Raw genomic sequence first — 25,163 nt, 5'->3', positions numbered from 1 at the left:
GTGTGTGTGAGGGGGGGAAGCGCCCGCCGTGTCGCGACAGGCGGAGCTGAGGGTGACCCGGCTCCTGGGGTCCCCCTGCCGCCCCGGTCTGTGGCCGGTGGGGGACATCCGACCGCAGGAGCCCGGCTTGGCAGGTGTGGCTCTTCTGGGTGCTGAGGTGGTGTTGGCACCTGAGAGGGGTGACTGGCGGGTGGTGAGGTGAGGCGAGGCGGTGGCAGCTTCCTAGGAAGGCATCTTGCGGTCAAGAGGTTTTGTGAGCCGTGGTGCTCAGCTGCAGGACCAGTGCTGAACGAGGTCAGACCTCGGTCTGGAAAGTTGAGGCAAGGGAGATTTAGGTTAGGTATTAGGAAAAAAAATTTTTTACTGAGAGGGTTGTCAGACATTGGAATAGGCTGCCCAGGGAAGTGGTTGAGTCACCATCCCTGGAGGTATTCAAAAAGCGAGTAGATGGGGTACTTCAGGACATGGTTTAGTGGGCATGGTTGATGGTTGGACTCGATCTCGAAGGTCTTTTCCAACCTAAATGATTCTAGGATTCTAAAGGTGGCCTTGACCTGGAGTCACCAAGCTCGCTCAGCAGGCTGAAGGGAGCTCGGGAAAGGTCCTTGGCATTCTTGGCATTCTTGGCATCGGAATGCCATTTCATTCGCTGAAGGCCGGCAAGAAATGTTTCTAAGACGTGGGCTGTGTGAGAATTAATGAGTCAGTTAATGAGTTGGTAAATGGACCTGTAATTAGGTTCAGGCGTGGTAATGACTGTAAAGCCTTTTGGAGACGTGAGGACCATCATTAGTATCTGGAGCTCACCAAGAGTGAGGAGCGTCAGTACTGACTTCTCCCACCCCTCCCTGTTAGCCACATGGGCGACCAGCAGCGGGATGCTGCCTTCTTCAGCAAGTTCCATGACATCTTTGGTTTTGGCAGATGCCGCTCTCTCCAGCATCACTCGGAAATTCCAATGTTTATTTTGTGGAGTTTTCCTGGCAGTCTTTCAGGGGGAGAAGAGGCAGCTTTCGAAGGCTGGGACAGAGTAGCTTGTCACCTATTTTGAGGTCCCGCTGTCAGGGTGCAATAATAACAGTCTGTGTGGAGATGTGCAGGTACTGAAAGAAGCTGGAATGACCGTGAAGAGGAGCAAATGGGATTTTGCTAGAGATGGGACCACCTTCCTGGTCAAAGTAAATAACTATTTCTGATGTTTGCCCTGACAAGAATAAAACCAGTTATCTGTGGAATGGCTAAACCTTCTCCTGTCCTTACACTGAAACTTTATCTGGGTTTGCTCAGACTCCCTTGATGAAGAGACCTCTTGCTATCATCCAAACCACCATCTGAGCAAATGTCCAGTGATCGTGGGGTCTGATACCATGTTGAGGCATCTAGATATTACAGTGTCAGTTTGTGAGTTTTGTTATCAATGCCGTGTTACTTGGTATTTTCCTAAAGCTCAACTTTTAAGTGATTGTAATTATGGAAGAATTTAAGCATTCACGGGGGGCGGGGTGGAAAATTGTAATCATGTGGATTCAGGCAGTTTCTTGAAAACATGTGCTAAGCATGGCATCAAAACACAGGAGGCAACAGTAAAGCATATCCTGATTTATCTCATGATTTTTGAGGAAATCCTAGTGGAGCAGTAGCCTCAGGAGAGGCAGTTTGTCGTACTGGAGAACTGGCAGCGCCTTGTGGTGGTAGAGAGCTTGAGGCTCTGGAAAGCCCATGGTACATTTTGGTGCATCTCCAGGTGAAATGTGTGAAACATCACCGCTATGGTTTGTGGTGTTGGGCACGTTGCTGCTGAGGTCTCATTTGAATGCCGCTAATTAAGTGAAAAATATTAGTAAATATAATACAGGGTGGAGTTGCCAGGTTAAGTTTGAGACCATCACATGTCTTCCACGTTCAGCTATTTGACTTGAGCATGTTGCTTCAGGCGAAGAAAAATCTACTTAAAGTGAAGATAAGGCTTTGGGGATAGTGGGACTGAAATTCTGGGAATTACTGGTTTTGAAATAGAGTCGTTAAATAAAAATGTAGGGGGGAAAAAGTGATGGGAAAATAAAGTAGAAGTGGTCTGAGTACTGCCATTTTTTGTGCAAGTGGTGATCATGCATGATAGCTAAAACCAAAAAAGGGGTGATTTATTTTAATTTTTTCCATCAGGAAACATTGTACTTCAGGCTGTTTTAAGACAAGAAAAAAGGCTCTTATCAGAAAAGGCTGCTTAAATTGGTGATCCATGGCTTCTGGAGAAAGGCAGCAGCATGCAACTGCTGCCGGGGCAGTGTGCTGGTGTGTGTAAATGCTGCTTGGGGGAGAGGGACGGGCTCCCTGCTGTACCAGGTTGGGATTGCCTTTTGCTGTGGGTTTTGTGCGCTTTCTTGTCTTCTGTCTGCCTGAAAACCATTGTCAGTCCATTTTCGAAGCCTGCAGAGGCTTTCAAGTAGGTTCCCCGCCCCCCCGGCTGATTGTGGTGGTGGTATTGGAATATGTTGCGATATGTGAGCCAGCAGGATGGCAGTAATGAAAAATCTGCGGGGCCAAACTTCACTGTGTTTTCCTAGTGCCACTTCGTTATAACTCTGCTCACACTTAGATCACCAAATTAATGCAGAAGACTGATGAACAGTGTATTTCCATAGGTCTAGTTGAATATCCTACTTTGTGACCATATAAAAAATGGCAAAAACACGCAGGAAAATTATTTTATGCCTATTTTGGATCACTATACAGTTTCCTGAAGCAGAGTTGTGTTATTTATTTCCCAAGCACAGCTGCAGTCAACCAACCAATAGCACCAGAAGGGGAAAGAAAAGACCCAGACAGGATAGGAAAGACAGAGACTCATCCAAAAATGGCCCTTGCGTCTGCAGGAAACTGCCTGTACAGTTGTGCGCTTTTCCTGACGGCTGGTAAATCTCTGTCAGTGGAGAGAGTGACTGTGTGGCAGAGGGAGGGTTTGGCCACCAAGGTTACAAGTGTCTGTTTGTGCCTTAAGATGCATGCATAAAAATTCCTGACTGAAAGCAGGAGGGAATGAAGTAAATAAAGTAATTTAGCTATGTGACAGCTCTGGGAGCTGCCTGTTCTGGTGCTTTTGGGAGCCATGTTGCTCCCAGCTGTTTGCTCCCGGTGGAGCCTACCAAAGAGCAGATGCTGCAGCTCTTGCTGACAAATAATAAACAAAATTCAGCATCGAGAGTATATGATGGTTATCTGAAGAATAGGGAGAGTCATATGTTGCGCTGCAAATGTAAAGCAAATGGAAGTTTGTAATCCCATTTGTATATTGGTGGGAGTCCTTAAAACTGTGTTGCTGCTAATAAAATGCCCAACTATGTTTATAAACTGTGATTCTGTGCTCTGGTTATGTTAAGCACTGGTCTGGTAACATATGCAGCAGATAAAAACTCCAGCTACATGGAAACACACAAATTCTGCCACGTGTACCTGCTCTTGCAATAGGTATTAGCGAGGTCTGCACCCGCATAGTGCTGCAGACACGTGAGGTGAGTTTTAAAATGTTATTGCAGGGTGTGATGGTAAATTAAAAAAAAAAAAAAATTGTTGCATGTGGAATTTGAAATAACAGCAAATTCTTATCACAATGATTGCAATGACAAGGTTATGTTGGCTCCCGTGCTCTGAAATGGGGAGGAGCCCTCTCTGAGAGTCTGATTAAGAAAAGCTGGAGTCCTTTGCCTTCTGGGCAGATTTATTTCCATGGAGGAGGAGGGGGGGAAAAAAATGTTTTATATGGTTATGCATGAAAGAAAAGAGGCCGATGTTAGTCCGGGCAGGTGTTTTAAGTTCCTACAGTTCTGCTTGCTGATGCAGCAAGTTCTGTGACTATGTGTCTCCTAAAAAACGAGGTTCAGGGTCTTGCATTCTGCATGGGTGTAGCTGGGCTGTGCAGTGGGGGACTCCTGGAAGGCAGGCTTGGAGACGTGCTTGAGGCTGCTAGGCTGCAGCCACAGGTGTGTCTTCTGAAAGTGTCCCTGCTAGAAGACAAGCAAAATTCTAAATTTAGGTTGAAAATGGTAATATCAGCTGGAAATCACTTTGTCTGTTGTTGTGGCTGTCCAAAGGTGGGGAGTGCGGTACACTGCCGAAGTTAACCTGATGTTATTTTGGATGCTCTTTCATCTATATCTAGGGATATAAAAATGTTTGCCTTCAATGATTAAAAGCTAAGAGTTAGATTTTGCTGCTGGGCCCGTTTGTATTTTGTCTGGGATTAAAAACGTATTTTGAAACATGAAGTATCATTGCCTAAAACAGAAAAACCTTGTGAGGTTATATTTTTATAGGCATTACTTACACTTGTATACATGTGTATTTGGTTCTTTGTAAGTACAGACTATTTGTCCTTGTTGGATTGCAGGTTTTGTTTTTCTTTAAATAGCAACTATTTCCGAGAGGTTACTGCTTCTCTGCAGTAATGACTGATAACAGTCTCATCGTCAATGTAATTGAAACCTGCAAATTATTTTGGAGTGATAGCTTTGAAGTTATCCTCATGCAATTTTGCATTACTTTATTGCTAAGGTTTTGCTTAAATTTTGTGTTTGATTTTTAATTTAAAAATGACAATGCTACTTAAGTTTATGTCAGCGATATGTAGGGCTTATGCAAAGAGTCCTTTTTAATTCTTCTACAAATCTGGTAAAAAAAAAAGTATCAGATGTTTTTGTTGCCTATTTGTATATATAGTGTTTTCAAGCTGACTTCACATCTTTAAAAATCTGGTAAACTTTGGGTACTACTTGAATAGGAAGTTACTCTGCCTCTTGATGAGCAGGAGCCAAAATTCTTTGAGAAAACTTGGTTATTCTGAAGTCAAGTGTATCCATCTGTCTTTCCATATCCCATGGTGTAATAGCTGGTCTGTTTTGGATTGGGACTTAACTTTTATAACAGTTTATTCATTAGGTATGCCTGGAGCAATGTTTTAACATTACAGCAAAGTTTAACGCGACAGGGCTTTGGAAGCTGTTCGGCGAGTCGCATCAGGCTGTGTTTAAAGGAGCAGATTTGCCCAGGCTGAGCCACAACAACGGAGCTGCTGGGGCAGCAGCATGGGTCAAGGCAGCCTTTTGGATCTCCTAGTGAATTTAAATCCAGAGCTTATTCCAGTCACCTCACCTGTGTACCAGACCTGACAAGCTTTACAGCGTGCAGCACTGTTCTTTAAATGCTGTGGCGAGGAGTGAATAGCATCCTAGCTTTGATGAACGTGGGTTGCAGCTGTGGTTCCATTGCAGAGGAGTGCAGTGCTGAAGAGCTGGGTATTGATTATTCTTTTGAGTGTGCCTGCTTCTGGGCACCTCTTTAATAACAGGTAGACAAACTGGAGAGAGTCTCAATGGGAGGAAAAAGGCATTAAGAGGTGCAGGAAGGCAGGCCTGCAGGGAAAGCCTGGCAGAAACGATACTTGTTTTGAATAGGGAAAAAGAGGTTTTGAGCGAAGTGTGCCAAGGCTCTTCAAACTAAAGAAAATAGTTTTTTTTTGAAGGGCATAATGACCGATTGTTCCCTAGGTCCACTGCAAGTAGGACAAGAAGTAACTGGCTTAATTTTTCAGGCAAGATATTAGGAAAATCTTTTAACTCTGTGGTTGGGTAAGCAGTGGAAAGGCTGCCGAGAAAAATGTGAACTTGGGGTATCCACACAGGGAAGGTCTAGGTATCCTTGGTTGTGCTTCAGGGCAGGGAGGTAGAGTCAGTCAACCACCGGAGGTCCTTCTGTCTACATTTACCTGCTCTGCAATTAGAGAAGCAGTCTGGCAGGTACAATGTGATTAGTCAAACTGGAATTTAGCCTGAACAATGATCTAATGTCAGTGTAATAAAAAGAGGTAATGGGGTCTTTAAAGACTGTAAGGGATCCTTGCCCTGGCTTAATACCTCACTAGAGAGACCAAACCACACCATAATTGTCCTGTGATGACTTAGTGGACCCCAGAGGAAGGAGTGCTACTTGACAACTTTTTTCCCTGCAGCACTTGGAGGTCTCTTACCAAATATAAACCAACCCAAAGTTGCTTAGCTTGTAAGGTTAGCACAAGGTAGGAGCTTTATGGCTTCAGGCCATTAGTACCTGGGGAACAGCTGTGAGAGACTTGGTTGGTTTTTGTTCAAATATTCAGGGTAATAGCACAGACTGAGAGAGGCTATTGTGTTTGGAAGAAAAGAATAAACTTGTATTGATAGCAGTTTTCAACAGCGGACAACAAAATCTGGGGAGCACCAGCCAGCTCTGCCTGTAAAAGGGGGCAGCTGAGGTACCAGAAGGTACTGAAGCACGGGAATCCTTCTCCAAGTAGCCAAGCAAGGCCAATACTGGGCTTTCACTGTATTTTAACTGCAGGTGAAATGTGTTTAGGGTAGATCGTAAAGAGGGGATGGTAATGTTTTCTCTGACAGTGATGTCACTTGCGAGCTTGTGAGGTAAATGATCACTCAGAATAACCTTGACTCTTACACACATTTTATTACCTAAAATAGGTTATTCCTTCATGAATTTTTAAGAAGCAGCTGGGGAATATTATCCTTCAGAAAGTCATTACAGCTTTATGAGACTTAATTATATCCAATAATATAGATTTCTTTCAAATACCTACTCAAGGCTTTCTTTCAGCACATAGACAGGGGAATAATTTTTTCTAGATAGCTGTGGCACGGAAAAAATGTTTTTCAGCGTATATAAGCTTTCCTATTTAAGGACATAACTCAGGGACCAAGGTGGTGTTTTCTTCTGCAGATGCCTTCCTCCATGATGGCCATTACAGTCGTGCCATCTTTTTCATGAACCAGGCTAGATGGTCCACGGGCCTTGTACAAAACATGAATCCCTTATGACTGTGGTAGCAGGTGCAGAAAAAAACCCATACTGATCCAGTCCCATTTGCTGTCTTCAGCTCAAACTCTTGAATGGGACTGCTGTGCAGGGAAGTGACCCGTGCTGCCCTCCTGCTTGCACAGTGATGCTCAGAGCGTGGCTGAGCAGCTCTGGTCATGGCCTCTGTGTCCCGCTAAAGGGCAGCAATTCCGTAAACACGTCCTCTGCTCTCACCTCGTTCTTCACCCCTCCACAGTTCACTGTGTTTGGGGTGCTGGATTGTGTTGTCTGAGGTACTGCTGGTTATCAGACCTTATTAGCAGCAAACAAGCAGGACTCCCTTTCACATGCTGCATATGTGCTCAGAGGAGGAAGGATGTCTTCTGCATGAAAGCAGCTGTCGAGCGGGAGATGGGAGGAGGTGAGCTCTGGTATGAAAGTCAATTGTACAGCAAGTCCCAGTCTTGTAATGGGAAAAGAGCAAGAGTCCCTGAAAGTCAGAAATTTTGACAGCCTTGAAGAAAATGAGCGCAACGAGTTAGTACCAAAAATGATCTTTTGTCACGTTTCATGTTTTATCCTAGAAATAATAGAAGCGAGGACAGTTTTGAACTCACAGCTTTCTTTGCTCGAGCAGTTCTCAAGGTGGCCAAGCTTGCTTCGTTCTTTCCTAAAACTTCCTTCTTTGGAGAGAGAAGAGGCCAGAAAGAGAGATCTGGGACAAGTAAAATTCTCTCAGAAAGCCTTAGGGTTTTTCCTTTACATCTTTGACCTTTAGCTGCCTTCTTATGAGACAAATATTTAACTTTGCTAGTAAGGTTTTCCATCCCAGTTTGCTCAGTCAATTCACATCAACATTTACGCATCCAGCCAAGCAGTTAACAGAGATGTGTGTCTGCTTCAAGGTTGCATGGTAGGTGCTAGCATGCCAGACATCTCTCTCATGCCACCTTTACTGAACTGTGGCCATGGTTCAGACTGAGGTGCAGCTGGTCGATCTTTGGTGTGAACTCAGAGCAAAACCCCAGTGGTCCATGACAAGGGATGCAGTACTGAAATCCAGCAGTGAAGAACAAAACCCTCTAACAGCTGCCTTGCAGACTCGTACAGACAACGTGACAAGTGCATCATCTCTCTTACAAAACAGATGTAGAATCTGGAGGTTTCGATAGCGTTAGTGAGGGACCTCCGGTCCTCCCACAAGAAGTTTGGTTTGGTTGTGCTAGACCACACTGTCGTCCTCCTGCAGCCTGGCAGTGACAGCTATCACTCACGGCACAGCTTAGATAAAAGACTTAACATGTAGGTGAGAAAGTCTGTGTGAATCACCGCTAATCTTTGATGGCATCTGCAGCAGCCCCCTCTTATCACTTGTTCTAATATTAACTTTGAGCTGTGTTTGTCTTGGACGGCTGTTCAGCGCTCCAGAGCTGTGTAGGGTGGATGCGAGTCATTTAATCAACCCGAGTGTTTTTGTAGCTAGCAGATACAGACCAAGATACTTTTGTGTATAATGAAATGTTGTCCAGAGCCCTTCCGTGCTGTTGAAGTCTAAGATCAAATGGCATTCAGTTCACTGGAACAAGTAAAAGGGAAAAAAAAGATATTTGATTTAATTTTTCTTTCCGTTGTGGTATAGCATGTATATCCTGGAATCCGTAACATATATTACTCACCTCAATGTTGTTTACGTCAGTGTTTCTGTATACAAAAGTGACAGGGTGACTGACATGCTGTCCTATTTTGAGTTAGCAAATCTCTAAGGGTAATGGAAGCCATTTATGTAGGTGGACTGATGCCTTGGGTATCAGATAGATGAAAGCCGTGATATTGAGCTCATTCTTACAGCAACAACTCAGTCACTTTAAGCAGGAGATGGCGGAAGCGTTCCCAGCTGTTTACGTAGTACTAAGTGGAAGAGTTTGGATCTTCAGTGACACGCGTTTTCCCCTGCCTGGTCTTCCGTTTTGTCTTCAGTAGCCTTTCTTTTAAATGTGCCATCAGGCTCAGGTGCCATCAAGAAAGGCGCTGGCTGTGAGGTGCTCATGGGCTGCCCTGTCAGGGAATGGGTGGATGGGGTGTCCTTGGGTGACTGCTGACCCCCTGAAGAGCACAAGTCCTGGGTCTGGCTCTGGGGAAACGCCTTGGTGGTTATTTTGCTTTCTTCCTCATTTTTTGCAACATTTGAAAACTAGCCCTGTAATTTACGTCCTTCCTGACACATGTATAAATACGATAAATAAATCTTCCTTATGCCTTTGTGTAGTGATAAATGTTATAGTTCCAGCAGCTGTTACCACATACACAGAAATCTTACTTCTCAGCAAAGTCTTCTCCTTATGCTCTGCAGATGGGAACAAAAGAGCTTTGCAGTGTTCTTCGAAAGTCAGTACCACAGAACTGTTTTGGCTTTGCAAATCCCAAATCTGGGGCATCCTTGTGAGGAATGTCCTTCCTGCTGCCACCTCTCCCTGTCATGCAATGGGACCTTCTGGGAGTGTAGGATCAGGAGGACTTTTCAGTGAGCCATTGGCTTCTGAAGTCTTTTAGGATTTTCAGGTCAAGCCAACTGCTTCAGATTTTACATGGAAAATCTCTGAGTTTACATGCTTGTTGCAGAAAAAGCTAACCAACAGCTCATTTAACAAGTGACCCACTGAAGTTTACTTCAGGTTCTGCTTTCTGATAGATTTCAGGTGCAGCTTCAGGTACTTTGCTGTTGGTTTTTCTGGAAGTGACAAAATTCTGGGTCATTTCCAGGACTGACCTTGTGGCTCCTGCAGACTGAAGGAATTGAACCCTCTGCACTTCTTGGGGTGTGGAAGACAAACTTTGTGAGCCTTGAGAGCTTAGCAAGGAAAGGCATGCAAAGAGCCAGTTGGGCAACTTGTCTCCCTTAGGGATATTGCTAAAACAGTGGATGCTTTGTGTTCTTGCTATTGCTTTTGATGAGGTAATAAGTAACTTTTTTCTTTGTGTGTGTGTGTGTGTGTGTGTGACAGGGCAGTCTGCCGGGGAAAATTAACCTAGATGAAAAGTTAGCAAAGAAGCAAATATCGGTAATGTGCCAAGGGCTGGACCTGGCTGGGAAATGCATGCAGTTGAAAATGATGTTAGAACCAGTGAACGTTAATATCGTAGAGTTGCCATTGGTACTTTAACCTCCCCCACTTTGCCCCATCCATCCCCAGCCCTCTTCCTCATTCCTCTCCTAGCAGCTAGCTAAGTCAAATAATTAACTGGGAGCTTCAAAGTCAGTGCCCTTTATTTAACATCATCTTTCATATTTTACAAAGAGACAGTGTTTGAAATGCTAGGGGGAAGACATGGTAATGTCTATTGATATGGCATGTAATGTTAAATAATACTTGCCACTTAGAAGCCTAAAAATGGTAAGAATCAGTTTGAAATCCTTCCTGCTCCCTGCAGAGTTGACGGCATTAGTGGAGGATTGAGATTTATCCCAGAGATGAATGCTGCAGGGTAGGAGCTGCCTCAAAAAAACCCCAAAGGAACACTAAATTTAATACTGATGTCATGTCCCTTTTGGGGCTTTCCTGATAGTTGCTCTGCAGTACCGAAACTTTCAAAGAAGTTAACTTTGTTTCATCCTGAATAGAGCAAAGTAATGGCATCTTGTTGCTTTCCCCTTGCTCTTTTGAGAAAATTAAACAAGAAGCAATTATGTGTCAACTGGCTGCTGCTGAGCTGATGTTTCTTCTTAGAAGTCTTGATTAACGGTTTGATCTTGCAATTATTATTCATTATGAAATCTGTGGGAATTCTGGGTACATCAGGAGTTCAGGGTCAAACCCTGTAGCTGTTCAGTGCTATATTCTGTATAATGCTCAGAATTGGTAATAAAACATTTGGAAAATGTCCTTAACTAAAGACGATGGTGCATATTTGCCCCAGCCCATCCTCCGTGGGCTTATGATACTGGGGTCTATACTTGTCTTGAACAAAAAATATTTCAAAATTGTGTGCTTTGAAACAAGCTTGGTTTTCTTCTTTATAAATGGGAAAATAAACGTATCATCTTGTACTTAAAGTCCTAACAACTTGTAAGCCAGCTCTCGTTCCCTTTCTAGACATGGGGAGCTAATTGCCCAACACACTGTTTTATTTTGCTTGGAAGACATTTACATAGCTCTAGACTAAGGGCGGTAATCCATAATCATATTAAAAACAAGAAAGGGACTATGTTTGTAGACATTTAAAGCTAGTATATGTTTCATTCTGTGGAGCTCCATTACCCTGTTTTATTAACTAACGCTTGTATGAAATAAGGTTTTGAAGAAGAAAAAAGTGAAGTTTGGCTTTTTAAGTCTTCCCTGGCTGTCCAGTAAAACCCAGTATGATCAAGTGAACTGAAGCCCCTAGAACATATTCACAATAGGTACCTATCTTACCTGAGGTTTTATGCTATGAAATCTAAATACCTGTAGAAGTCACTCAGCCTTTTGATTTACCCATGGATAAGAATTAATGTTTACTTGCTTTATGATATTATAGATGCCTAGTGACAAATACTGCCTCTCCTGCTCCCTGGGCACGGAAGGTCCTCCTGGTCCTTGCTCGGGAGGGGCAGATGAAGGGGAAGGGGTTTTCTGATGCTTCAGACCTCCCTTTAGGCTGGAAGGCGCGGTGGACCATTTCTGGTTAGACATTTGCGCTCCACTTGCATGTGACAGAAAGCTGCACAAGTGCGAAATAGTCTTAATTGTGTGAAAGTATTAAGTTTTGCTTTAAAGAGCCTTCTTTTTCCCCAGTTCTTAGCCTCAGGCAGAGCCTGCTAAAGTCAGCGGATAGGCTGCCAGAGGCATCCCTATCTGTAAATCACAGAGTGCTGGAATTTGCACAAAATAAACTTGGCTTATCTGGCTAGCTGACTATTTATTGATGAATTCTGTTTGTGGTACTCCGTGGTTTGAATATTGCAATGAAGTCAACCTAGAGGAAAATAACTTCCCCCCCTCCCCTATTGTATGGATTATGACATCTCCCGTACTTTCTCAACCAAAGCACTTCATTTAAAGCAGTTATGAATACAGGTTGAAACTGTGGTCTTGCCTCTGCTTAGCTAAAGTCTGAATTTGACAAGCAGTGACCAGTAGTTGCTGTATCTGTTTCTTGCTGTTATCCTTAAGTGTTGGCAAAGGCATGCAGGCACTGGAAATAATTCACCTGATTATTACACTGCTTAAGCAGTTTCGAGAATTTTCTTCCATAAATTTCAATCTGTTCTGGCTCCTGGTTTGATCTCCATCAGATATAAATTACCACACTGTCAGCCTCTGGATAGCACTGGAATGCTGCTGCCCAATTTATTTATTTTATTCTATTACCATAGAAAAGAAATCCCACTCGACTGTTTTTAAAGCTGTTTGTCTGTTAGCAGAGTAAAATCAATCTCTCTTTTAATAAATGTGTATTTCTCCCTGATGTTGCTGGGATTTCCAACAGCAAAGCCATCAGTCTTTGGTGACCTTTGAAGGTCGGAGGAGGAGTTCGCAGTTCAACACTGCCCTTTCCTACCTCTGCAGCTCCCAGCTCCTTTGGCTGCAGTGGATTTATTCCTCAGAGGTAGCAAGGGGTGGTAGTTATGCTATGTAAATAATAAATCAGATGCAATGCTTTTCAAATTCATAAGTACCTACAAATTAATATTTTGGCAAGTGTTCTCAAACATGTGCTTCCTGTAAGTCACAAACCTGCACCCAGGGTGATGTATATTAGTTGCTGAAGCCCAGGTCTGCCAGTGAATTTACAAGGGGGTGTCCACAATGGCTAATTTAAACCTGGTAAGCTGGTTCCCAATACTCATTTCCTATGGAAGTCAGGGTTTCGATTTGAATTCAGTGGAGCATTAGTCACCTAAATTGCTCTACAGATCTGGCTGTGTCATGTTAGTTTTGGAAGATGTTGTTCTTTATTTTTTCCAAAGCCATTTCTTAATTCTTAAAGTGATATAAATTCTGTCACTTAAAGTCGGTGCCAAGCATCCTTTTTTTCTGCGTATGCTTTTCTTATGAGACATTTGTTTGGGGGAAAATACGCAAAACTAAAAGTAGAGTTGGAGAGAGCTTGAGCGTGGGCTTTGCGTGCGAAACACTGAACCTCCCATGACATGGAAGTTGTTGGTGTTTTGCATGGAGGTTGATGGTGTGGCTTGCCTGCAGGTTAGGCCAGCAGTTCCCCGCAAGCGCTGTAATTTGTATGCGTGTGGCTCCATTTCATACCATCAGATGGGAAATCAGAAGCAGAAGGAGCAGAAAATAAATATGAACTTTAACAAAAGGAGAGCAGAGGTGAAAGGCTTGATGATTGCTGCCTTTCCAGGGCTTGTTATGTATGCGTGTAAAGACTCTTTTGGTTTCTGATGAGAATTGAAGGCAGAAAATTGTTTTCTTCATTTCAGTGTAAAACTTTGCATTCACATCGTATTGCTTTTTCCCTTTTCCCTGCTAAGCCTAAGAGTTTTATCATGCAAACGGCAGCCTTGGGAAGCAAGTGCTGATAAACTGCTCTCAAGCGAAGCCCTCTGGGTGATGCTCAGAGCTGTGTAAGTTGGCTGTTGCAGCAATTGCCTCCTGCTCCCAGGCAGAGAGATGTGTGCTGCGCTGCCGGGGCTCAGAGGAGGTGATGCACAGAGAGCGAGGAGCCAGGGGAGCGTTAAGTGCATCCTAGAAGTTCCTTCTTCAATAAAGTAAAACGCACATGTTCAGACATAAACACCTCTAGTTACTAAAATTCTTCATACACAAGTCATGTCAAAAACTCATTTAAATTGAAGACACCCGCTTATTAATGCAGAAAAAAACCACTCTTATCACAGGACTGGTTTCCATAGGCAGGGTTTACTCTGGTAAGTAGCCTTGCTGCATGGGAGAGCCTGACTGTATGCGTTATCTTGCTTGCTCATCTTGGCACAAAGCTTTTGTTCCTCAGCCTGATGTTCCACAATCAAATCTGCAGATAAGATCATGGAGCAGATCCTCCTGGAAGATATACCAAAACATACTGAAGACAGGGAGGTGGTTAGAGACAGCCAATGTGGCTTCACCAAGGGCAAGTCTGCCTGACTAACCTAGTGGCCTTCTATGATGGAGTGACTGCATCAGTGGACAAGGGAAGAGCTACAGATGTCATCTGCCTGGACTTCTGTAGGGCCTTTGACATGGTCCCCAGCAACATTCTTACCTCTAAATTGGAGGGATAATGGCTTTGATGGATGGACTGTTAGATGGATAAGGAGTTGGCTGGATGGCCATGTCCAAAGAATTATAGTCAATGCCTCAATGTCCAAGTGGAAACCAATAACGAGTGGTGTCCCTCAAGGGTCCATACTGGGACCAATACTGTTTACTTTGAGCAATCTGATCCAGTGGAAGGTATCCCAGCCCATGGCAGAGGGGTTGGACTAGGTGATCTTTAAAAGTCCCTTCCAACCCAAACCATTCTGTGATTCTGTAACACGCTGCAGTTCTAATAGCGCTGGAGTTTGTCTGTGGGAGGGACTCCTGATGTGGTCTGCTTGTTCCACTGCACCAACCCAATGCATGCAGAGGATGGAGCAGCCCTGCGGTGGCTGGGTATGAAGAAGGCCGTGTGCGTCCGTGCAGTGTTGTCAGAGATGCTTCTGCTGTAGATAAACTTGGAAAAGTAAAAAATGGGGAAATAGGAAGATTTCCTGTATTAATTTTTTTTCCAGTTCATTATGGACTTTCTGTAGCACGTAAATGTTTCACTGTTGGAATGGAAATTCTCAGTTTAGGTGGCTGCAGGACTGGATGTCAGCTGTGTTGCCCTGTGATCCTCCCGATGCCTGATGCCTCAGAGGGAATCCACTGCTTTGTGCTCAGTGCAGGCACACACGTACAGAGCAGGAGTGTATATAGCAATTTCTGCAATATGGTTTCTTAAGCAAAAACCTCATATGTTTTAGAAAGCCAAACTGCAAAGGAAAATAGAAAATAATAGTAATATAAAAGAAAATAAAAGGGAAAGAAACAGTTCAGACATGTAGGGATGGGTTATGTATAAAGCCAGCCATGTTAGAAATGAATTCACTCGGAGCTTTAAATATGAGTCATAGTCACTTTGTAAACCTGTATTTTAAATTACAGCTTACTGAGCCTGTGCGTGTCCCCGCTACTTCTACATTAATGATGTAGCGTAGCATGTTTTTATGAGTGTACCTCTTGTGAGCCCTCTGCATGATGCTGATTACATTTAGCTAAAGGGGATCGTATGAATTGACCTTTCTGTAGGAGGTCTTTGCCAAGGCTGAGGCATGCTTGTTTTTTCCTATTGACACCTCCGCTTTGAGGTGGAGTTTCTTTTACTTTTGCCACGTATTGCTGCTCCAAACATAAAACGTTTGGAGTTACGCAACCATGCTGAAGAATAAAGTACAATTAAGCGTTGCTTGAGGCTCACGACTAAAGAGTAGGCTCAGCCCTCTAAAATACAAGTTTTTCTGCAGCATGGCGTGTATGATATTCTGGTCTGGGGTTCCTCTTCTGTGATGTTGAACATCTATGGTGTAAGCGCATCTGAGCCTGTCCTCCAGGCTTCCTTTGGAGGTCATGGAGAGAAATGGATGTTTCCAGTGCATGAGTCATCTTACTTATTTTAGACGTCTTCTCTATAGTGAGATGAATCATTCCCTTAAAGAGCCTGTCTGCCTCGTCTGTCCTGTCAAATAGCTTAGCTCCCCAGCCTGCTGTGGGAGCTTGGTCCCTGGTTGTCTGCAATGCAGGAATGTTTCTTCACTCCCAGCTCTCCCTTGGAGTCAACCAGCTAATTGCCTCTGAAACTAAATGTGGGCATTCACGAGGGATCATTCGCCACTGAAGCTGCTCCGTGTCGTCAGAGAGAGGAGCAACGTGCCAGGTTTGGCCGCCTGTACCCTCAACAGCCCTCCCACTCATCTCAGCAGGCTTTGCACTTGTTGCGTGTCCCTCGTGAGGCAAAGCCAGTACTTGGGTGGGCTGCAACATGCTGCTTTCACTATTTAAGGTACTTTTGAATTGGGGAAAAAAACCCAAGCCCACAAAATAATTGGTTTAGGACCACTGGAACTCCAGAGGGAGCCCAAAGAAAATGATGGCCAAGGCCTGTAAATCCTATCTAGGGTCAATCTACTCTCAGAAGGGCTAGCCTTCAGGAATGCCATCCAATAAATACACATTTGCCCTGTAGGTGTCTGAAATTCTGCAATTTTAATCCCACCCATTGCACTTTAAACTGATTAAACCCAAAATTTCACCCACGAGCAAGCTCTGTTCCACTGTACCCTTCCAAAAGGGATGAGCATGATGATACACAAAATACAGCCAGAATGGTTGGAGATGAAGATGCGCATGCCGCTTGTTTCTATGGCTAGCAAATATTTATGTTTATTGATGGAGTTTATTGCCACAAGTGCTTTTCGCTCACATTTGGTCCTGCCTCAAATGTAAAAAATTATTGTTGCACAGTCTAATTAGAGGATTTAAAATTTTTGCCTTGGTTAAGACATCTCTGTATGTATTGACAAGTCTTTTGTTTCTTCATTGAATCAACAGACTGCTTGGCAGGGCAATGGGATTCCCAAATTTTTGTTTATAAACATGGCTAATATGTTTCTGTTTTAATAGGCTGCTAAAAAGGAAGGAGATTTAAAGGAGGGAAAAAAACAGTTACTGGGTTAAAAAAGATGGAAGTATGGAAAACTTAATAATTCCCTTTCAAATGTAAACAGACGGGAAGGGTGGGGTTGGGCTGTTTGAATGAGTGCGCTGAAACTGTACGATTGATCTGGACAGAACTTAATGATTTATACTTCGGTGTTCAAGTTCTGCTAGGAAAGCCAGATATTTTGCAAACCTGCAATTTTACACCTGCTAGTTTGTGAGCCCTTTGTACATGTTGATTTAAACTTTATATTATGATTTCAGATTTTTAGGACAAATGATACCATATGTATACTACAGATTATTAAGGGATTATCAAATGACTATCATAGATGGCTGATGAGGGAGAAAAATCTAGAAAGTGGTCTCCAGAGAGAAGTCACTGTGGATTACTATCAGGTTGGTCTGATGGAAACATCAGTCCTTATCCTTAAGTGTGAAGTACCCGGAAAGAAATCAGACCTTCAAATGCATCCTAGTTTTCCTGACAAAGCAATGACATTGCTTTAAGGCTTTCTTTGCTCTGTGGTTATCTCATCTGGTGAAAATTTAGACATCACTCTGGACAGCACTTTCTAGATATCTCTTACAGTTGTGTGGTAGCTGAAGTCAGTGTCTGACCAGTGCCAGTCTTCTTGCTGAAGACTGATTTTTCATACAATGCTAATTTCAGGTAAGGTGTCTGTAAGTGAAACAATATAAATATAGGGATACTTCAAGATATTCAGCAGGATATTTTTTAAGTGGCATTGTAACTTTCCACGTACTTCCATCTCTTTGTATTGTGAAACCAGGATGCGCTGGTGTTCAGGAAACACAGTCATGGTGTCTTGTTAGATGCGTCCTTACCATAGGGAGATAGCACACTGATGGTGACAGCCAGAGATGCAGGATGTCTGAAGTGGTTGTCTGGCTCCTCCTGGGTGACCCTGGGGAGGTCTGTCTGAATTTCATATCCAAAGCTACATAATATGGACCGTAATACCTCCTCTGCTCCTCTTGTGTACTTGCTGTAGAAGCCCCCTGTGAAAGGAGCTGCTCCTCAGCCTGTTTTGTACAGCAGCCGCAGGGACCTGCTCTTGGTAATTTACTCTAGAGGTTTCTGTGAGACAAGTGAGAAAATCCAAATCATGATGCCACAGTCAGGTCTGCTTTGGGGAAATAAAAGTGTGAAGTCTAGAGGTGAAAAACTCCTCAAAATAAGGAACATGTGTTTACCAGGAATAAACCTGATTTTCACAAAGTAGTTGGTTCTCAGGGACCAGGTGCATTTAATCTGCAGAGTTTATTTGAGAAGGCTTACATGGAAACACTATGGAACAGGCTGAAAATTACCTGGAAAAAAACTATAAACAAAGGCTACCAATGTACATAGGCAATGGCTCCTTCAGGAGTGTATTTTGTGAATCCTGAACATGCCCATACCACATCACCAGTGTCAGTGAGTTACCAGCTGGGAGGGTGTTCCTGGTCCAACAGATGTACTGGATTTTCACCCCCATTCATCGTCTGTGAATCTTACTGTAATGCAGCTATTGCAGTGCCCCATAAGGGGTGTTTAGAAGGTGTTAGGAGCAGACCTCTCTAATGTATTAGTTAGTGAATGGAAAATGGCTGCTGATTAGTAAGGAGAAGGGACCTGGGAAGCTGTTCAAAAGTATTGCTGTCAAACAGAAGCTCAGCTCTGATCTCTGTCACAAAAGTAGCATTTGTGTAGTGCTCCTAAATTTAAAGAACTATATAAAAGGTTGATCTCTTTCTCCATCCTTCCCCCCCCCCTTAAAATTAACTGCATTATTGAGTCACTGGGGTTTTGATCTTCATAGTCATGTGTTTATTGATACATTTTGGAGGCAGTGGAAAGGCAGTTTGTCATCTTTAAGATTTTAAGAACCTGAGAGAAAGCCACAGTGGCTCTTTGATATTGCACTCTGCTGAAAAAGAACCTCATTCACGTGGTTAATTATAAGGATTTTTTTTTTCCTCTCTTTCTTCCCCGTCAATTCTGTGCAGAGGGAATTCTTGCTGAATGGTGCCACAATGGCCACCCTGCAATTCCCCTACTTAATGAGCTACTTCTCACACAAATAGGTTTCAGAATAACTGGGCACAGATGTTTAGGTGTCTGGGGGAGGGAGCGGGTTGTCTGAAAATGATTGTCGGTCTTCATTTTCATTTCAGCTTTCAAGCCTGTTGAAACGGCAGCATTCCTGTCATTGCAAACGTTGTTCAGCCATGTGAAGTGTGACTCATTCTGAAAGATTACAGGCATTTCCCTCCCCGGTGTGCACCTATCCTCCTGCTGTTAGGTGTTTGCAGGCTGCCTTTTGCAATCAGCGGGTCAGGGCTATGTGCTGCTGCAGAGCTTGCTTGCTAGCTTGCTCCCACAGCCTTGTGCTGTGCAGGGTGTAGGAGCCCGTGTGTGCTGCAGGCAGCAAGTTTCAGGGTGGGAAATGCTACTTTTGTCTGCTTCTGGGGGAAAAAAAAAAAATCTCAAATGTCCTTTTCAGCATCTTCTTATGGTAAAAAAAAAAAACCCAACCAAAACCAAAAAAACCCAGGAAACCCTAAAGGAACAATAAACCTCATACAGACCTCCTGGCTCACGTTCACTGCAGACTATGTTTACTTAGGCTGCAAAAATATCAGTTCATGATATCAGCTTAAGGCAAACACCATCTGGTCTGGTGGTCCTCTTTAATCATCTTTCTTTTCTAATTTCACCTCTCTTTTTCTCTCCTGCGTTCCTCTATGGCGTCAGAGGATTCCCGCTGTCACCGTGCTGGCTCTTCTCCTGGTACCGCAGACCCGTCCTGTCTGGGGACTCAGCACCTCACCTCTCTGATCTGCCTCCATCCCCTCCGGTTAATTGCTATTTCCAAGTTTTCCAGGGCTTCATTTGAAATAAGGTTCTGTGGGAATCCCAAATGAGGTTCCTGTTTGTTTGGTATTTTATTGAATGTCAGCATGAACCTATGGAAAAAAAAAAACCCTATCCTGTTCATTATGGAAGCTCAGTTAGTCAGAGATGATTAAAGGGAAGCTTGATAATACCTGCCCAGCCATAGAAGTGAGTTTTGGAGCCCCAAGATGAAGAGTCATGAGGAATCAATCTTAATTTAGTACAACTTAACACCGTGCTTGTATTTATATCTACTTGAGGGCAAGAGATAACATGTCTAAACTTCCCAGTGTGACAAAAGCGGGCAGAATTTGGAGAAGGTGGTGCAGATGGGAGCGCAGAGCCCCGTTGCTCTGCAAGCACGTGTCTGAAAGACCTCTTCTGTCCCACTCTATGTGGGAAGTGTTGCTGGAAGAGCTGACAGGATCCCTGAGGTTCAGAGCTGAGGGGACTCGTACAGAGTACAGAAAACATCCACCAAATCTACTTCCCTGGGGCTCTGAAAGTGAGGAGTGGTAGGGCTACACGTAGCCACGCTGACGTTTTTTCAGAATTCTGGTGTATCTTGTCAGGCAAGCGTGGGAGAGGAAGAGGAATTTTCTCAAAGACCACAAGAAGCTTTCTTTTCTATTGAACCTTGATTTTAAAAAAGGAAAGAGATTGTTTGCAGAGGTTTTCTTTGGTGATTAGTGTTCGCAATCCAAGTTCTTGTTTCAGTGGACATTCAAGTGGAGATATGCAATAGATATAAAATTAAAATTATTTCACTGTTTTCAGATGTTTTGCTAGAGGATTTAGTTATTCAGATCTTAGTTTTCTTCATGCATTTCTACAAGGCAGGGCTTACTTGGGTGTCCTAAAGTAACTGTGTTGACACATGTATCCTGGATGAAGAGCCCTTTCTTTCTGAATTACCTACATCTGCTTTCAAAGCTGATCGTGATAAATCATAGTTAGATGCTCTTTCACTGTAGTTCAAACCCTACTTTATTCTGAAATTACTTTCATGTGTACACTAGCCCCTAGGAAACTCTTTTTGTTTGAAATTAAATCTCCTTAATTTATTAGCCCTTGCATTTTATGCTTGTGCTGAGAAATGAATCCTGTTCCTTTAAGTAGTGTTTTTTGTTTTGCTTTGCAGACTGTAAGATGGCACATTGAACTACAACCATGGGCAAGTCCAACTCCTTCCCTCAACTACGAGGCCTTGAGGTTCCTGAAGTACATTAGCACTTCTCAGGTAGGTTTTTCATTTCATTTCATTTAGAAAACAGTTTGCCTGGCACAGGCTGTTCCCTCTCAGATAAGGAATTAACATCACACCAAACTTGTTTCAAAACTGCTTTATTTCTAAAGTTACTTAACCTAACAGTGATGGTCAACATGAATGTAAAGGTCAAAACACAGGGTAGAAAGAATGCATTAGTTCCTTGCTTTTTATTTCCAGATGCATTCGTGTCCTGACAGGAGTACGATATGACTGAAATTCCAGACATGGTTGTCCTCTCCCATTTGCTCTCTCTTTCTCACTCTCTCTGACACAGAAAAATACAGACCATTCTGTAGTGATAGAGCTGTGTATTCAGCCACTCCACCTCTCAATAATAATGTGATAACCAGGCTCATTTTAGCTAAAAAGGATGCATTTGAGATTCCCAGTAAAATGAGAACAAGGCATCAGTCCCTAGCTTGGACAAGTGGTCCCAGTGGTACTAATAGAGTCCTGATACTTTGAGGACAAAAATGATGACCTGGAAAATCAGTGGTTTTATGTGCTTTTTCAAATCCAGATTGTGTTGACAGATACTTCCAGGGTTCAGCATTTATGGAAATTGGGCCATCATGTCTTAATGGAGGCATCACTTCTGCACAACAGCATTTACGCATGCATTTCCTGTAATAAAAAAATGGAAAAGGTGCTGGATGCCCACAGTTCCGACAGGGCGGCTGCTTTTGGTACCTAGGTCTTTCAGCAATTGACCCTTGAATACAGATTTAACTGCACCATTGCTTACACTGGAGAACAGCAAAAAGCCTCAGGTGCTAATGTCACTGAGATGTCATTCACATGTGAAATTCTTTGTTAATGCAATACTTTCAAGGCTGAGACGATATTAATTTGAAAAACGTCTAAAAATATGCTGCTGTGCTGATGGTGTGGTAACTGGGAGGGTAGCAGAGTGTTCCCTTATGCTCCAGCTTGCAGGTACCCCTGGCTAAATGCTCAGGAAAATGACATCTCTGCCTCCACTCGTGCCAGCACTGAGAGGGCAGGAGGCAAGATGGTCATGTGGAGACAGCAAGAGATGTGTGTAGAGCTGCTTGTTTTGTTGTACAGAAGTTTAGGCTGTGGCAGGCATATTAAGCTGAAAACATCCTTCATCTTGGTGACTTAATAAACAGTGGCAGATGCTGCTAAACTCTACTAGCTGGGTCAAAGCCTACAAGGACATCAATTAGCAGAGAGTTTATTACTTCTGACACACTAATTGAGAAGTTTCGTTCCCAGAGTAACTGACCCTCGTGTTGGGGGGGACACAAGCATAAGTGAAAAGAAAAAACCAGAGAAATCCTTGTTCGTGACCTGGCAGATGTTATAGGATTAATAACTGACAGGGTAACACCATGACTAGTATGAGCACTTCTGGAAGTGGGATCCTGCTTACGTAGATGAGCATGGAATCTCATTTTCCTTGTTTGCTGAGCAAGTGTCTACTAATTGCTGTGCCCGAGTTCAGCTCCTTGCCGTTAGTGTAGAATGGCTTGAACTGCTGGAGGGGGAGGATTCCATATCAGCAGGGTCGAGGTGTGGCCAGAAAAAGCTTTTTCAATGCTGGTTATCTAATGATCAGAAGAACCATCATACATGTGCTGTTGTTTGTGTGATAGTAGCAAGCAGAAGCCCAGAACAGGACATGAGCTCAGTGCATGGGGGTCTGTAAATCATGCAACAGACTGGTGATAGTGCTAAAGGCAGAGTTCAGGTTTTTTTTAATTTTTTATAGCAACAGCTATTAAGTAGCAAGAGCAATTACAATTGCTCCAAATTCTGAGTGTTGTAATTGCTCATAATACCGTGAGTCACTTAAGTGGCAGCATTGCAGAATCTTACTTTTCTGTAGAGAGCATATTATTCTTCTGTGTCTTAAAATTAGTGCTTGTTATTGCAATGCCATTTATTCCTTGATTGTTATGTGACTGAAGGGAAATGGGTGGTGGGGTGCAGTGTAAATCATTGCTTAAAACTTTGTGAATCCTGAGAGCAGCATGAAGAGATGCTATATTAGCTTTTATGAATTTTCCATGGGAATCATGAGCTGAGCAGGAGCTGGGAGGTGGTGATGCAGCGTGCAGCTCTTTGGATGTAATGTTCCAGATAATGAACTTTCAGAGCTTAAGCTTCTTAAAGAATGAGAGTTTTATTTACTTATTGTAAGACAAATGGTGGAGAGTGCCTACCACAGCAAAGGCTGGGTTTCAGTTTTCACTTTCACCCCTGTGTAAAATTGTTCCATTCCTGTGGTTCTAGGTGAAGCCAGACCTGTGCTTTTTGGTTGGGCTAAAACTGAGAGCTGAGCCTGGGCAGTCTGCTGTAGAGGAAGGAAGGAGCAAGATGAGAACAGTCACTTCAGGACTGATGTTTAACCTGGTTTTGTCTCTACTACTGTTCTTTCCACCTTTTTTATCGTTGGGTTTCTGGCAGTGCCAGCTCCCATCACTACAGCCAGGGTTGGTACTGGACCCGAAGAACAACTTTTTGTCATGTTGGCCCAGCTGGGTTCCTGCAACTCTTCTCAGTCTTTGCTTTCCTATCTGCGTGTTAGCAGCCTGTGCCCTGCAACCCCTGAATTTGATGGCAGGGCTGCACATGATTTGAAAAGTTCTTCAGCCACCACATGTAAGCTGATGCTGGTGTAGAGCAGCTCAGCCTTTCCTGGGCAGAAGTAGCCACAGCTTTGGTGCTTACTTCTGCTTCCCATTACCTCTTTACCACTGCTACGGTGAGAGCTGTACAAATTGCACTGGCTTTCCATCGCCTGCTGTGCCCTGGCTCCCAAATGCTGGAAAGGCTGCGGCGCTCCCCAGCTCCATGCCTGCCTTTTCCAGAGTGGGTCTGGAGGAAGAGGATGGTGCAGAATGGTGGGGGTGAAGCGCTGGCCCGAGCTGCTGGGCGGACAGGCAGAGCTGGTGCTGCAGGCAGGGACTCCTCTGTAGGGAGTCACTCGCAGGGCCGTAGCTTCGTTGGCTCAGTCACGGCTGTCTTTTGGCTGTTGCAGGCTGCTGCCCAGCCTCTCAGTTGGCTGATTTTTGACCCTTCCAGGTTGCTCATGAATCCAGCACGTTTTAGTCCTTGCTTTCTTGGTCTTTCCAAGGACTTTGACTTAGTGTTCTTCCCTGCAGGGTTTCTATCTACTCCTTTTGCAGTGTTTTTCTCCTGGCTTTAGACTGCAGTGTCTAAGCCAGCACAGCATAGACACACATGCTATGATTCCTCTGTTTAGTTAAGCACTTGTTTAAATCCCTTTGTTGTTGGAGAGGGGATGTGTTGGGGTAATGATTAAATCCCTTCTGGAACTGAGATCCAGGACACTCTAGGTAAGGTATACGGCGTACATTGCGGTGACACTGCAACTTGTGATTACAATCTTGAATCATGACATGATTTAAACATTATTCAGGATGCAGAATCCACTCCCAAGATTTGAAAAGAAAAAAAATTAAACATTTTAATGTCGAAATACCTTTTTCTCAGGAAAATTGATTTTTGGGTATAGTACTAATACTTAATTATTTGCTTTTCAAACTGCATTGCTCTCTCGGGGATTATGTAAGCCTTAAGTTTCACCAGGCAGAACAGATGAACAAGGAAAAAAAATCATCAGATCTCCATAGCTGCGTATCAGATTGACAATCAGATTCAAATGAAACCAATTAACATTATTCTTGTTTCCACTCTTTCCCCAGAAGGCAAATTAAAAACAAATTGAAAGTCATGTCTTAAAATGACACATCCTTTGATTTCAACAGATTTCATGTGAACACATGAACCTGAACAGCCTGAGAGGGTACTCTGAAACTGCAAAGAAGCCCTGGTCGATCTGCCTTGACGAGAGGTTTAGCCTCATTCATCGAATCAGAAGCAAGCAATGCCGTCTCTATTCCCTTGGGTAAGTGCTCTCTTTAAAAGACAGCAAATTGTTTCATGACACCTAGCTTCAAAAAGCCCTATAAATGCAACACAGGCTGCGACAAGGTTGTCTTTTAAAATACAGACTTTGTTCAGGTGTGTTTGTTACGCATAGATGTGCTTCTGTAAACTCTGTTTTTAGGGAAAAACCATTGTCCATGAGGGTCTTTGTTTTCCTTTGCTTTTCTAATACCAGTATGAAAACAAATTGCTTAATGGTGGGTAGTGAGTGGTAGTTAACATAGAGGAAGATGGAAATTAGTGAGACAAACTGAGAAACCTACAGCATCTTCCCTGAGCAGAAATGACTTGCATAATTGCCAGGTACTTCAGCAGCATTACTTACAAAACTTCATTAACTACTCCTGGGACAAAATAGTACATTTCCATATGAGAGTGTGTTTGCTAAGCACTTCAGGGGTGACATGTGCCGAAGGGATAATAATAAAGGATGTTGCGGCTTTATTTCAAAATGTTTGTAGCGTTTATGATGTTCACAGCACTTGAGATTGAAGTTTTCACTCTTCACAGAACAAGTGCTTTCACAGGTAAT

General features: G+C 43.4%; 1 protein-coding gene across 1 annotated transcript in view; it reads left to right on the top strand.

The window, feature by feature from the left end:
* The first annotated feature begins 1,118 nt into the window (after window positions 1–1,118).
* Window positions 1,119–25,163, top strand: part of METTL24 (methyltransferase like 24) — a 47,067-nt gene continuing 23,022 nt past the window's right edge. The window contains exons 1-3 of the mRNA XM_010561678.1: window positions 1,119–1,178; window positions 20,564–20,662; window positions 24,451–24,590. Of these exons, the coding sequence (XP_010559980.1) occupies window positions 1,119–1,178; window positions 20,564–20,662; window positions 24,451–24,590 (299 nt within the window). The remainder of the gene's footprint in view (window positions 1,179–20,563; window positions 20,663–24,450; window positions 24,591–25,163) is intronic.

This window comes from Haliaeetus leucocephalus, unplaced genomic scaffold, assembly GCF_000737465.1.
Source record: "Haliaeetus leucocephalus isolate CR32 unplaced genomic scaffold, Haliaeetus_leucocephalus-4.0 Scaffold149, whole genome shotgun sequence".
Classification (NCBI taxonomy): Eukaryota; Metazoa; Chordata; class Aves; order Accipitriformes; family Accipitridae; genus Haliaeetus; species Haliaeetus leucocephalus.
Note: the sequence above shows the minus strand (reverse complement) of the source record. Positions and strands in the feature narration are given on the sequence as shown.